General features: G+C 38.0%; 1 protein-coding gene across 3 annotated transcripts; it reads right to left on the bottom strand.

Moving 5' to 3' along the window:
- Nucleotides 1-100: 100 nt before the first annotated feature.
- Nucleotides 101-12,696, bottom strand: LOC137715133 (uncharacterized). Of its 3 annotated transcripts, XM_068454371.1 has the most exons (26): nucleotides 12,438-12,696; nucleotides 12,165-12,248; nucleotides 9,998-10,367; nucleotides 9,287-9,441; nucleotides 8,351-8,590; nucleotides 7,747-7,856; nucleotides 7,495-7,572; nucleotides 7,307-7,413; nucleotides 7,129-7,223; nucleotides 6,926-7,056; nucleotides 6,692-6,795; nucleotides 5,920-5,997; nucleotides 5,721-5,799; nucleotides 5,432-5,600; nucleotides 5,095-5,165; nucleotides 4,817-4,897; nucleotides 4,643-4,713; nucleotides 4,247-4,343; nucleotides 4,083-4,142; nucleotides 3,885-3,939; nucleotides 3,398-3,792; nucleotides 2,562-3,313; nucleotides 1,685-2,471; nucleotides 996-1,574; nucleotides 791-849; nucleotides 101-634 (listed from the first exon to the last, which is right to left on the bottom strand). In XM_068454371.1, exons 3-26 carry the CDS (start codon nucleotides 10,351-10,353, stop codon nucleotides 442-444), a joined length of 4,902 nt encoding a protein of 1,633 aa, XP_068310472.1. In that variant the 5' UTR covers nucleotides 10,354-10,367; nucleotides 12,165-12,248; nucleotides 12,438-12,696; the 3' UTR covers nucleotides 101-441. The 3 variants fall into 3 exon arrangements, with proteins under 3 accessions (XP_068310472.1, XP_068310471.1, XP_068310470.1); XM_068454370.1 differs by having other exon boundaries at nucleotides 1,685-3,313; nucleotides 12,165-12,330; XM_068454369.1 differs by having other exon boundaries at nucleotides 1,685-3,313.
- Nucleotides 12,697-12,961: the final 265 nt, after the last annotated feature.

Below are 12,961 nucleotides of genomic sequence, written 5' to 3'. Positions count from 1 at the left end.
TTAGCTTCAAGTACTAGTTCTTTTAATTCATATCAATTTAAATACTATCTAGAAAATACTAAGAATTTAGATTTTTAATCAAAATATTTATCATGCCAGGTGTAAAATAAAAATGATATCAAATGAGGGCATTGTTTGACAGAAGAACATTTTCCTATGTGCAGAATTCTCCTATTTTTTCTGTGGTTCTAACTTGTAATAGTAAAATTCCAAACAGCTGACATGCTATCTTGCCCATATGAGACTAATCATACTTGTCATCTTGAAGGAGTTTATACAACAAATTATCTCCTTCGGCCTGTGGTTTTCACTCCCCTTTTGGAAGGACTGCTTTACCTAAAAAGGAAACAACCGGGCCTAAAGCCGGGAAATACAAATTTGAAAAGTGAGAGCAGTATACGGGAGTAAGGAAGACGGTTACATCTTCACTACTCAAAACCTCTACAACTTGGACAGTTTCTTCTTAAACCTTTTCGAGATGTGCTTAATCCGGGCTTGCAATTCATTTCTCTTGAAGTAATGCTGGGCATTTGACATCATAACCATTATATCATGCTTCACAGCTTCCAAGCTTCTATAATAGTCGTTCTCTAACCTCGACTGGATTAGTTCAGGGTACAATTGCACAGGAAAGCTGCAAAATATCCACAAACCAAGACATCATTATTTTCTCAAATCTTAGTTTCAGCCAAGATCGATGATAGGCAAGCATATATGTTGCGACCTTCCGCACATTCTTTCTACTTTATCAGAACTGAAATGGTTAAACCATATAATAGTGTTTCTTTACCTGTTGCAGAAATCCGCCTTTTGAACAGCTTGATTCAATTGTTGGATTGTTTGCGAGTCCTGCACCATTCACAGCATAATTAATTAATATCCTTGATGATAGAAAACAGTTTCAGAATGATTAAGTCTTTCCTAATGATAATTGGAGCTTTGAATTCCAATTCCCACAAAATAACAAGACAGGTACACTAAGTATTTGCACAAACCTTCTGTTGTAATTTAGAAAAAATACGCAGAAGCTCCTCTTTGCTTTCAGAATCAATATGGGGCTGTTCACATGAGGATGGATCATCTACTATGGACGGTTCACGCAATTCCCAAGGACAATGCAAATGGGTTTCATCATCATTCTCATACCGAACCTCATATCTTAACCAAGGGCTATCGGGAAACTCATGTGACTTGGCCTGGCACCGAACAATTCGACCTACCCACCAAGTCCCACCTTCATCTGAAATTGAATCCCTCCACCAAACTGCGCATTCCTCCCCAGTGGTCCAGTTTCTTCTAATAGAAGCATCATACCATGTTTTCTCAACAATGAAATCATTAAAATCAATTTCAGGCAAAGTCAACTTCAATGCTTTACCGAGGATAGCAGAAGAAGGGTCTACAAATCTAAGTTTGATTTTACAGCAACTCTCCCCTGAACCAGGCAGCGAAGCATAATCAAGGCTTTCAACCTTGCAAATTTCCGCAACTTCAATGTTTTCCTTAATTGATTCCCAAGGACCCCAAGGACCCTCCTCTGAATTCTTGACTAGTTTTAGATACTCTTGATGGCCCTAACAATCACAAGCCCAAACATTAATTATCAAACAGTAAATTCTAAAGCATAAGTAATAACTAATAACCAAAGGACCAGAAACCATGAATCATAGATATTAGAAATCACCTGTCTCAGGTATACAACTTCATCACCTAGCTGAGGAATATAACGGTAACCATCCTCATGTTTTGACAACATCAACCATGGCAACTTTCCAGCGGGGTTAACTAACCTGCTTCGGGTTGAAGAACTTTGGTCATAGTCATTACATGAACCCTGACGACTTCTCGTAGACCTTGGTCTTTGATGAATCTGGTCACACAATTTGGCAGAGGAGTCTTCTGCATCCTTTGATGTCCCCAATGTTTGATGGCCCCACCTCAACTTAGGGCAACAGCTCAGAGAGTCCACCTTCTGTGAAGTTGCTTTGATCTTAAAGGTTCTTGTTCCGCGTATTGCATTGGTTGCAGCTGCGGGGAGATCCATTCCTGAATCATGATGGTCGTTGATATTTGTTGCATAATCTTCAACATTACCACCAGAACCTTCTGAATTAGTCCTGTGCTTGCAAACAAACTTCAAAGAAGTTGATCTGCCAGCACCTCCACCCACTTTCCGTACCCCAAAATTTGAATTTGGAATCGGATCCATGCTTGAAGAATCGTTGGGGATTGTATCTCTAGAACTTGTGAAGTTTTGTGCAGGAAATTTAAGAGACGCATAATCACCAGAGTGCTTTCTTCTAGCAAAGTCCTCTATCTCCGGAGAACACACAATTATCTTTTGTTTGTGCTCGCCCAAAGCTGAGGAATCAAATGATGAAGATACAAGGGCCTCGTCAGTATGAGAAAGCTCTCTACTTTTGAGACCATCCAGATCCTCAAATGCACGTGTTCCAGTACGTTCCTCATCCCTGCAAGGCAAGACACCTTCATAATTTTCCTTTCCCTTCATTTTTGAATGATTACAAAATTGTTCACAATTATTATCAGGATTACCATACCGATGGACATTATTCATCTCTTCTATATGGACATTAAAACTAGCAAGCGACCCAGTAGCTGCTTCCATGACTCTGCTATCCTGGTAACTTGCAGATGCTTCCAAAGAATTATCTGTCTTTACGGTTTCCCCAGTATCTGTCAAATCATTGGCTAAGAGATTTCTTGAAAACTTTAGCTGAACCACATCCACCGAAGAGGAATCTGGATCCACAGAGCTGTTAGTAATCCTGTTATCTGGAGTGACATCTTGATATCTAGAAGATGGAGACACCAAATCAGCCTGATTATTATCTTTGAGTTTTACATCCTTTGGAGTCTCTTGCTTCTTAATCTTAAAAACCAATTTCGGCATGCTTCTGACGTTTGACTGAGACGAACAAACTACACGTGGCTTCGCTATATTGCCAAACTCATGTTGAGATGGTTCTTCTTTAGTATGTTTTTGTTGCATTATCTGGAAGTCTCCATCATCGCTTTGAGTGTGGAAATCTTGCTGAAGAGACTCACTATTTGATGAATCATCTTCCCAGTCATCTTCTTCTCCTTCTGTAGATGTACCAGGGTTCTGAGAAAACACAGTTCGAGCATTGCGTGCTGCTACTCGCTGGGGTCTCAATGTCTTTGCTTTAGAAGACTTCCTCTTTGAAACTTTCTGGCCACCTTTTGAATTTTTAGTTCTTTTAATCCCAGATATAACGCGATCATGCTCACCCACTCTCCTTTTCTTGACACGCCTCTCAGAAGACTCAACCTAAAGATCATTAAAAGTCAATCGATGTAGGTCGAACAAAACAAAAACTGGTATAGAATCTAAAGATAGAGAGAGCATTTTTACCCTTGGTCTTTTTCTCCTTGATCGACGAAGACCATCCTTGTGACTGCATCCAGCTTCACTGTCTTCTTCGCTACAGTCTGGATCACTAGAAGAACTGGTGCTAATATTTCCTTTCTCCCCTTCACTGGAATTTTCATCAGTAACATTATACTCTGAATCAGTATCTTCACTTACAACCTCATTTTCTGGTTCCCATAACATGGCATCAATAAAATCTGGTAGTGGTTCAATCATTCTTTCTAAATCTGGCAAAGGAGGCATCATATATTCTTGGCCTGTATTGATATCCACACCAACAGAAAATTTCATGGATGACGGACGCCATTCCATGCCCAGAGCACCAAGTCTTCGTTGCTGGTATGTACTCTGATAAGGTTCGGGGTATGGTATCATACCTATCGTTTCCAATCAATACATATGATTATGAGAAAATATTATGAATACAAATAATAAATTAAGAACCCACCCAGTAGGAGCCAAAACATACTTGAATCACATAGAGGATCTTGAAGATTCCTTCGGTAAGTGGAAAGTTGTGTCTCCTGCAACATGGATAATATGTTCCAAAATAAAAGATATATCAATTCAATTTCTTAATGTGCAAGTTGATGCGAAATGCAGACATGGAATAAAATTCGCTACAGAACAATTTAGAAATGACAAGTGGGTAATGAGAAGATTTAACCTGATCAATAAGATATCCAAACTCATCCCGTGCAAGGGGGCGATAATCCCCAAGGAAGAACTGTAGAAGAATCACGCAAACAGCCATCATAAAGGAAATTCATAACTTCAACTTGGAATCAAATAAAGGAAAGGACAAACCTACAAAACAAATTCTTACAATACCTGATCATATTCAGCATCGTTTTGAGACTCGCCTTCACCTGTGTTTATTAAATATATTTGGCCAACGTCATCTGAAAGTACTATTGATGTACCATCCCTATGTAACAAAGAGAGAATGTCTCCAATATTAGCAGAAAAAGGTTAAGCATTTTAGTGTAATTAATTCAATATCCATGAAACAAAAATGATGGTAGTAAACATAAACCCATCTTGCTGAAAAAGGGACGAAGAGAAGGGTGAGATATTGAAGAGCTATGAGGTAGTATCAAGGCAATTAGCTTATGTCTCCTTACATAAGTAGACCTCCACAAAGAGTAATAAGGTTGAAATTTTCAGTTTAACTATAAAATGAGAAAACAAAATTCAACATAATTAGCTATTGTACAGCTCACTTACGCCGAAAACTTCCCATCAACCAACTTTACATGTCCAAGTTCGTATATCTTAATAGGCACGCCCTCCCATATCTAGAAACACAAAAAGAAACAACTTATGCAACAATCAGCATTAGGAGCGCAATGCAACAGAAATGAGAACTTGACAAAGTTAGGGGATTAAGCTGAAACTCACATCCCAAACTATTGTTTGCCCATCATACCCAGCACTCATAGCAATTCGAGGATTGAAGGGATGAACATCCAAAACATAAGACTGCCAAGAGTTTAACAGACAAGTACCACCAGATCAATAGATTGAAAAAAATCAAATCCAATTGAAAAGCTACTTCTTGGTGCAGAGATGAAGAATTGGATAAAGAAAAAAATCCTAGATGGTGTATCTGAATCAAGAGATTATAAGCATTACGATCATCAACATCTCGATTTGTTATGATATCAGACCCTACTTACCGATGCAGTGTGACCGGTTAAAGAATGTACTAAGCTACCATCAACAGCATTCCAAACACAAATTCTGCAATCTGCATAATCATTACACTTATTAAAGAGTAAAATCGAGGTTTGTATACCCTAGTACTTGAAGCGGGATTAAATAAAATATAATAAATATTACAAAAATGAAAAAAGACATGACAGTCTGTAACTTGATGGATGCGGTGGCCCAAGCCAGAGCATATGGTAGTTGGAATTAGGTGCTTCCTAAAAAAATATAGTAAAGGTATGCCAGGAAAATCTTATGTCCATAAAAATGGCATTATATATGTATAAATCATGGTAAGTACTCTACCCATGATAGCTGCAAGCACAAAGCGGTTATCCAGGCTCCACACAATCATGTTAACACCACGAGGGGTGGGAAGAAATCTTTGACGTGGGCCTCCTCGAGGAGGCTGAGGAGGCAGTGGGGGAGGTGGAACTTTTAGATGATATGCACGTGTCCAACGTCCAACTTTCCCCTAAAGTGAAGAGAGAATTATTTTTAAAAAATGACCTAGAAATCAGTTGTCATGTACTCATTCACATCAAATTAGACTCCACAAAAATGTAAGTAAAAATACTCATTCAAAGCAGCTCACATGGAATTTGTGTGATCTTGGAACCCATATAATGGCACTGCCATCACGAGAGCAGGTAACTATGTTGTTGTGACAAAACCTGAGAATTCAAAGATTGTCTTAGCACATTCAACAAAAAAGGAATATCATGCAGATACTACACAAGACAGCATAAGCACAATGCAGAAAATATCAAAGAAAAATCAGTTCAGACAAATACCAGGAATTTTTGAACTTCCCATTAGTCTCCTCCTTGCCCGAGTCAGAAAATGAAGACTTTGAAGGAATGACACAACCACTGCATAGGAAAGCAGAAAAGATTACATGAAAAAGTTTGAAAAAAATGAGAAGATAAATTTCTAATAACAACAATCAACAAAAATCTGTTGTCAGAAAGAACCTGAGAGAAACGAAAGAAAACAAGAACTTTCAAATGAAACTTCACAAGACATTTATTTATTCAATTATCTATGTGGAGTTTAGGAGAAATGTAGGTCTATGTGGTTTAAGCAAATATAGTGTGCACTGTCAGACACTGCCACCCAAAGCTGGTGGCTGCGAGCAAATATTGCCACATTGCCACAGAACCAAGTGACAGCTCATAGGTCACAGTGCCTCTATTAGGAACCTCCGTTCCATCTATCAAAACATCTCACGTATAGAGGTGAGCTTATTCAGCCAAGCTTACTATTCTCCTTAAAATTACCAATTTGGTAAAGTTTGGTGCTCTTTTTATGTGTTCTAGTTCCGCATGTGGTGAGCTTTGGATTTGTAATACACTGGGACATTAAATTTGAGAAAACTGATTTAAACCAAATTTCAGCCAATTTCTGGAAATTTCCAACACTTTCAGAGAAACAATGCAGGAAATATTTTATCAAAAACTAAACCAAGATGTTGGCAAAATGGCATAATTTCATCTTTCTCCAGCAAAATAGAAATATCAGAAAGATGTGACCTACATTTATTTCTAAGACATTGGGACAACAAACCTGAATTGGACATAATTCACGTCATTCTCGTGGCCCGCCAGTACATCCATCTCATGTATTGGTTGTTCTGAGTTATCTGTATTAGATTTTAAAGCATTCCAGACCTGCAAGTACTTTGGTTTTGGTAAAATATCCAACTTTACATGTGACAAAAGTCAACCAATGCAAGCAAATCAAAAGGCAGCTGTGCACTAATCATATGAACTTATGTAAAAATTTCATGGTTAAAAATACCCTTGCAAAAGTGTCAGAGCTACCAGTGACAAAAACAGTCCCATTGGCATTGTAAGCACAACAAAGTATTTGATGGCTCTGTGGACCATTGCTCGAGGAGGATCCAGTGATTGCAAAAGCATTGCCCTTCCCTGCAAGTAAACATCACTTCATGTAAGTCCCATCATCCAAATAAGGCCACAGTGTCAGAAGCATTATCTAACCAGTTGAAGTCTCTGAAGGTTTTGGCATGTATATTCGCAGCGGGCATTGGGAGGACCTAGCATCCCAGATTCGACAAGTCCCATCATCTGATGACCTACAAATGTCATTAACTCAGGATACAACCAGGGAAAGGGGAAAAAAAACTCAAAGAGCAATAACTCCAAGAATTGAACTTACGATAGAAGTTGGTAAACAGCACTAAGCCTGGGACTAAAAGCAATAGCAGTCACAGCCCCAGTATGCCCCTGAAGAACTGAAATTGGAAATCCATCTGGCAAACGCCACTGCAGGTAAAATAAGTATTCACTGGCTGGTACATAAGAAAAGAAGCCAAAATGACATGTTAAATGGTAGGGTATACATACAACTCGAATGGAAAAGTCATTTGAAGCAGATGCCACCAAAGCATTGTTCGAACTTACAGCCAAGTCAGTAATGTCTCCCTTTGATTCATAGAACAAGAAAAGTAGATCATATAATACAGTATAACAAATGAAGCCCCCAAACAGGGAGGGAGGGAGGGAGGAGGAGGAGGAGGGGGGGGGGGGGGGTGTTTGGGGGATAGAGGGTGAAAGAAAGAAAGTTTGTAGATTATTAAGTCAACAATCTTAACTCACTTCATGTCCACGACAGCTAGCCAAGCAAAGTGCAGTTTCCATTGACCATATCTTCACAAGCCGATCATCTGCACCCGTGATAACATATCTCCCGGACCGATCAAAAATGGCTACATGATAAAAGTATCGGTCATATTTTTTGCAAAAAGTTCATAGTAATACAAATTCCCAAATTCATATACAAAGTGCAACATGTAAATGTAATTATGTATTATGGAACAATTGGAGATAATATCAGTAGATGGAACCGGAAAATGTATATTTTAATTTTGAAGACAAAAATGAGAACAATTTAGAACTACAAGTACATCAGTTTTGACTTTACATTCCATTGTCTTAAAACTCCCTACAAATACAAAAAGGAAAATGCTTGGATAGTGTCTATATTATCTGTGTTTATTATTATTTATCCTTATCCCATACAATGTTGACTTCCATGAAAACAAACATTAATTTAGCATGCCCTTAAGAAATCAAACACCCAGAAAATAAATTGTTTCATCCAATTCTAGTTAAGAAGTGAGCCATACCACAGCAGACAGCATTATGATGCCCCCAGAAAATAAATTGTTTAATTCAATTCTGGTTAAGAAGTGAGCCATACCACAGTAGACAGCATTACGGTGCCCCCGTAGCTTCTTTTTGTTGTTCATCTTCTGCACCATAGTTGATGGTTTAGCAATCGCATAACACGCAGAGCGAATGGATGGAGCTCGATGATGCTTTGTGAAACCTCCTCCAATTTCCCTTAAACTAAGCCCATGAATTTGATCAGCCTGCATGTAAGGCCAACGCAGGTGAGCTGGCAGGGGCTTAACTCTCTTATTTTCCTTATTCCTATCACCTGCGAAAAAAGGAAGTAAAAATTGCTGAAATAAGTAACATATGAAGAAACCTAATGTCTGGAAACTGAAAAGATACATGGTAGTGAAAAAGAAAAGGTCATGAAGCAGCCTACAAATTTATCTACCTAAGTGAGGGTTCTACTGTGGTAAAAGACCCAAAAAAGTATTTGCGCCAAACCTAAGCAGTTACATGCATAGGATAACCAAGCAGCATATTATTAGGTATGATCCACATTCCTTTGAGCAGGAAAGACAGAACTTTCAAAGATGCAGTAGGTTTAGAGGGGTCTTATAGGTGTTACACAAACATAACATGTTAAATAACTGTTATGTCCCAGGCAGTCATAGAAAAGGTACAGCAGAAATCTCTATCGAAGTTGTCATATTTATCTACAGCAGAGTAGTTGAATGCTTATATTTCTTAAATGGACATCGTGAGGAAGGATATTTACCACTGTAAATCAAGACAATGTACAAATGACCAAAGATTTGTATAGCAGAGATTTCATCCTCTAAACAATCATACTGCCATAATTATGCATTACTCATCTTTTCAAGTAATTTATTAGTACAGAAGATTTCAATAAAGAAATGGTTTTATTCCAAGTACACTTTTTCGAATATATCCACATGCAGAAAAAAAACCAATCGAGAATCAGAGATATATAAAATATGAAACGTAAAATATCACATACTATCCAGAAGCGAGAAGGAACCAGTTCCCAGTAATGTAGGGACATCAGCTGCATTCAGAGTACTTCTTCCAACCTTGCCATGTAAAGGAGTGGCTATACTCAGTAGCAGTTGCCTTAGAAGCTTTACCAAGTGATCTCTCTCTATATGAGGATACCTATACATCATACAGAAGCTAATCACTAGAAACCCAGCATAGGAAATAAAATGACTAGGCCAAACTATACAGTATAGAAAGAAATCAAAGGAATGCAATAAGAAAACCCGTGCACCCTGATAATTTTTTCCAACATGTAGAATTCAGGTTAATGCTCAGTTCTTCTGTTCAGATACCATAGAACTTGTTTGTTTACCACTACTGCCAAAAAGTTTAAGCAACTATTTCATATTCTAACACGACCCAGTACATTTCCTCTTTTACGTATCAGTTGCCAATTGTCTGTTCGACTGGACATGGATTGAGGACCAAAGTTTAGGGTTAGGGCACCAATACCAGACAAGGGATGTCGGCATGTAATGTGAGGCTTGGGTGTGCATTTTGTTACATGTGTTACACATTTATTAAGTGACTACTGTTAAAACTTAAAATATATATCTTCTGTAATAAGAGGACACTGGACACATTACATAACACCAATTCTAACAAGAACAAAATCTATGCTTGGCATTGAGCTCTTCGTATGAGTGTTGGACAAACTAAGGAAAATATGTACCTTTCAACCAAGTTGTTGTAACTCAATGGGAAAGAGGTAGCATCCTCATTACTATTGTCACTTCCTATTCTGCTCCTTGAAAACCAAGCATGAAACCTTCTAGGTAGAAGCTGATGTTCCAGAAGATCATTCCCAAACTGTTCGAAAGTCCTCTGGCATGGCCCAAGAGACAGAAAATGCATAATCAAAAAATAAACCTCTCTAATGTCTATATCGACTCCAGCCTCGACAACATGACCTGCATCCCTCTCTTCTTTCTCAAACTGAGCCTTCTCATTTAACCTATTCAAAATGCTTGGAGGTGCCATAGCAAGAGAAGTTGCACCACCAGACAAAGTACACTTCCGAGGATCCATTATTTGAGTACAACCTGAAACATTAAAAACCAACCATTAAACAAAGTTGATGAATATGAATGGCATCTGCAGACTATCTGAAAGATTCTAAATATATTCCACAAAAACGAACAGAAAGCTAGCAACCCAGAAAAACTTTCCCAACCTAGGTATATGATCAAATGATATCTGCCTAAAATATAAGCAAAATTCTTGAACGGTGAAAGCATAATACCTAGTCAGTGTGGAACGAAATGAAGCATTATATATCCATAAAATTAATTAACTCTGCTGGTCAATGTGACTGAATATTGAAACACATTATTGGGAACAGATTTATTACCAGGGGTAAGAAAATACAGAGTGCCAGACAGAGCAATTACCCAGATCTGAACAAAGGTAGTTATTAGGGATAAATGCTACAAATTCACTCCATAATATTTCCATATTACTGAAGTTGTACGTTTTGTACTATACAAAACATCATGTGTGATGAATGATATATAAGTAGCCTACAGAAGCCATATAACACCTAGAGAATTTTCTTTTTGTTTTCTTAGTAAATTACTAAGTAGACCACCAGCTATTGAACTGACCTTCACCGTTGTTCCCAAGGGGAGGATGTGCCACTGGGCCCAAAAGCTGTTGGAAACTAGAGCAACTTTAATGTTGTTATTTACTCCCATAGTCTACGAAATCCTCAAAAAGGAAATGCAAGCGTGGAGTGCAATTTTTGTCCCTTTCACTCAACTTATTGCAAACCAAGCTAACCCTTAATGGGGAAGCGGAAACCCTTTTATTTTCTTCCTATAGCAAGGCAAAAAGGTTTGTCGTTAATGATAAGGTTGCTCCATTATGAACCAAATATAGGGTTCGAAAGGGAAACAACCTCTCTACAAAAGGGGTAAGGCTATGTATATGCTAGACATAACCCTCTCCAGGCCCCAGAATGAGAAGAATCTCATGCATTGGTTTTCCCTTTTATTCATTTTGACTGCTAAGCAGCTACGAATATGAGTCATTAATTTTCTAAAAGTTCAAGCAACATTTTTGGTGAGTTAGAAACGATGACATGCCTGCACAATCTAAGCCTGAATTGGTAAAAAGGCTATTGAGTCAAACGACTCAAACCCAACTGTTCTCAAGCCAGCCTACTGCTATAACTTGGATGAGCTCAAACAAGTTAGACCTGGATTGAGACAAACAGTGCAAGAAAAGAAAAGGCTTGAACTGCCAACCCAAAATTGTTAAGATATAATAATGCATTCAACAATTCATTAGCTGTTTCCGTGCAACTTTCTCTAAATTATGCGGTTCTCTACTAAATAGCTAAAGATGGATGCTCCGCTATAAGTCTTCCAGTTATACGAAGTTTTAATTTCAGGACCATCCTTTTTCTTTCTTTTTTGACTTTTTGTGAAATTAACTCCGTAAAAACAGAAGCAGCTAAGGGTGGGTTCTTCATATAACGGATCACTTCATTAGCTTCCGTTAGCCAACATATACGAACAAACAAACAAACAAACAAACAAACATATAACGGATGACTTCATTAGCTTCCATAACTGGAGATCGTGCTCTATTCAATTCACATGTCCTCCGATAATCAAGCAGTAAATGGGACTTGTTCGTTTAAATATGTAATCGAAAAGAAGTAGAAGAGACAGTACGTAAACAGAAACCAACCAAACAAGTTGAGAAATGCACACTGCATCAAGATTTTGTGTTCATGAGCTCACACGCGTATATAATTATTCGTACTAATCGTTAGGCATTAAGTTGAAGCAGCATAAGTAGAAAACCATATGAATAAACGTGTGCATTTTAGAAACCTCTGGATTTGCTTCAACAAAGTAAAAGAGAGGCAGAGAAGTTGAATGCAACTGAAGAGGCTGCCGAACCCATTTACCGGAAACCTGAAACACAAACATTAAAATTCCAAAACTTGAGTCATATGTGCATCAATCGCGCAACATTTTGGTTCGGAGAGACAAGCGCCTGAAAATCATGTGTTTTGGATTATCTAATAAATCATTAGAGCTTAATTACAGACTCCAAAACGGGTAAACTAAAGCTTAATCACATCCGAGGAGGAGATTAATTACCTTAAAAGGAAATCAGAAAGTGCAGTTGCTGACTTGCAGACACGGGAAAAACCTGAAACTGGGTTTTAGGTTTCCGAGGCAGGAGAAGAGGTTGCTGTCCCAAGTCCGATTGTCCGACGGCCGGCTTCCGATTTTAAATCCTAGTCGTACGGGGTTTAGTCGAGTTTCTAGGTTGTATGGATTTCGGTGATTATCGTAGAGGATTCAGGGATGCTCTGCTCTGCTAATTCATGGAGGACGATTCCTATTAATTCTCAGAAATCTGCCTTAATTAATTAATGAATTAAATGCGTTAATTTTAATTTCCTTTTTTGTTTTTATTTTTACTTTTCTATGTAGGGAAAAAGCGTTCGGCATGCGCGCGCTCAATTTTTTATTTTTTATTTTCTCTCCAGGGAAAAGTACTTTTCTGTTTTTATTTTACATTCCCGTTATTTTTTTCTACTTTTTTTTTCTTCGAAAGGCAAAATGAGATAATACCAAAAAGAGAAATATACGGACAACATTCTGGTTAATTTCAGTTA

Source organism: Pyrus communis, chromosome 14, assembly GCF_963583255.1.
Source record: "Pyrus communis chromosome 14, drPyrComm1.1, whole genome shotgun sequence".
Lineage (NCBI taxonomy): Eukaryota > Viridiplantae > Streptophyta > Magnoliopsida > Rosales > Rosaceae > Pyrus > Pyrus communis.
The sequence above is the reverse complement of the archived record's forward strand: the minus strand, read 5'-3'. Positions and strand labels throughout refer to the sequence as shown.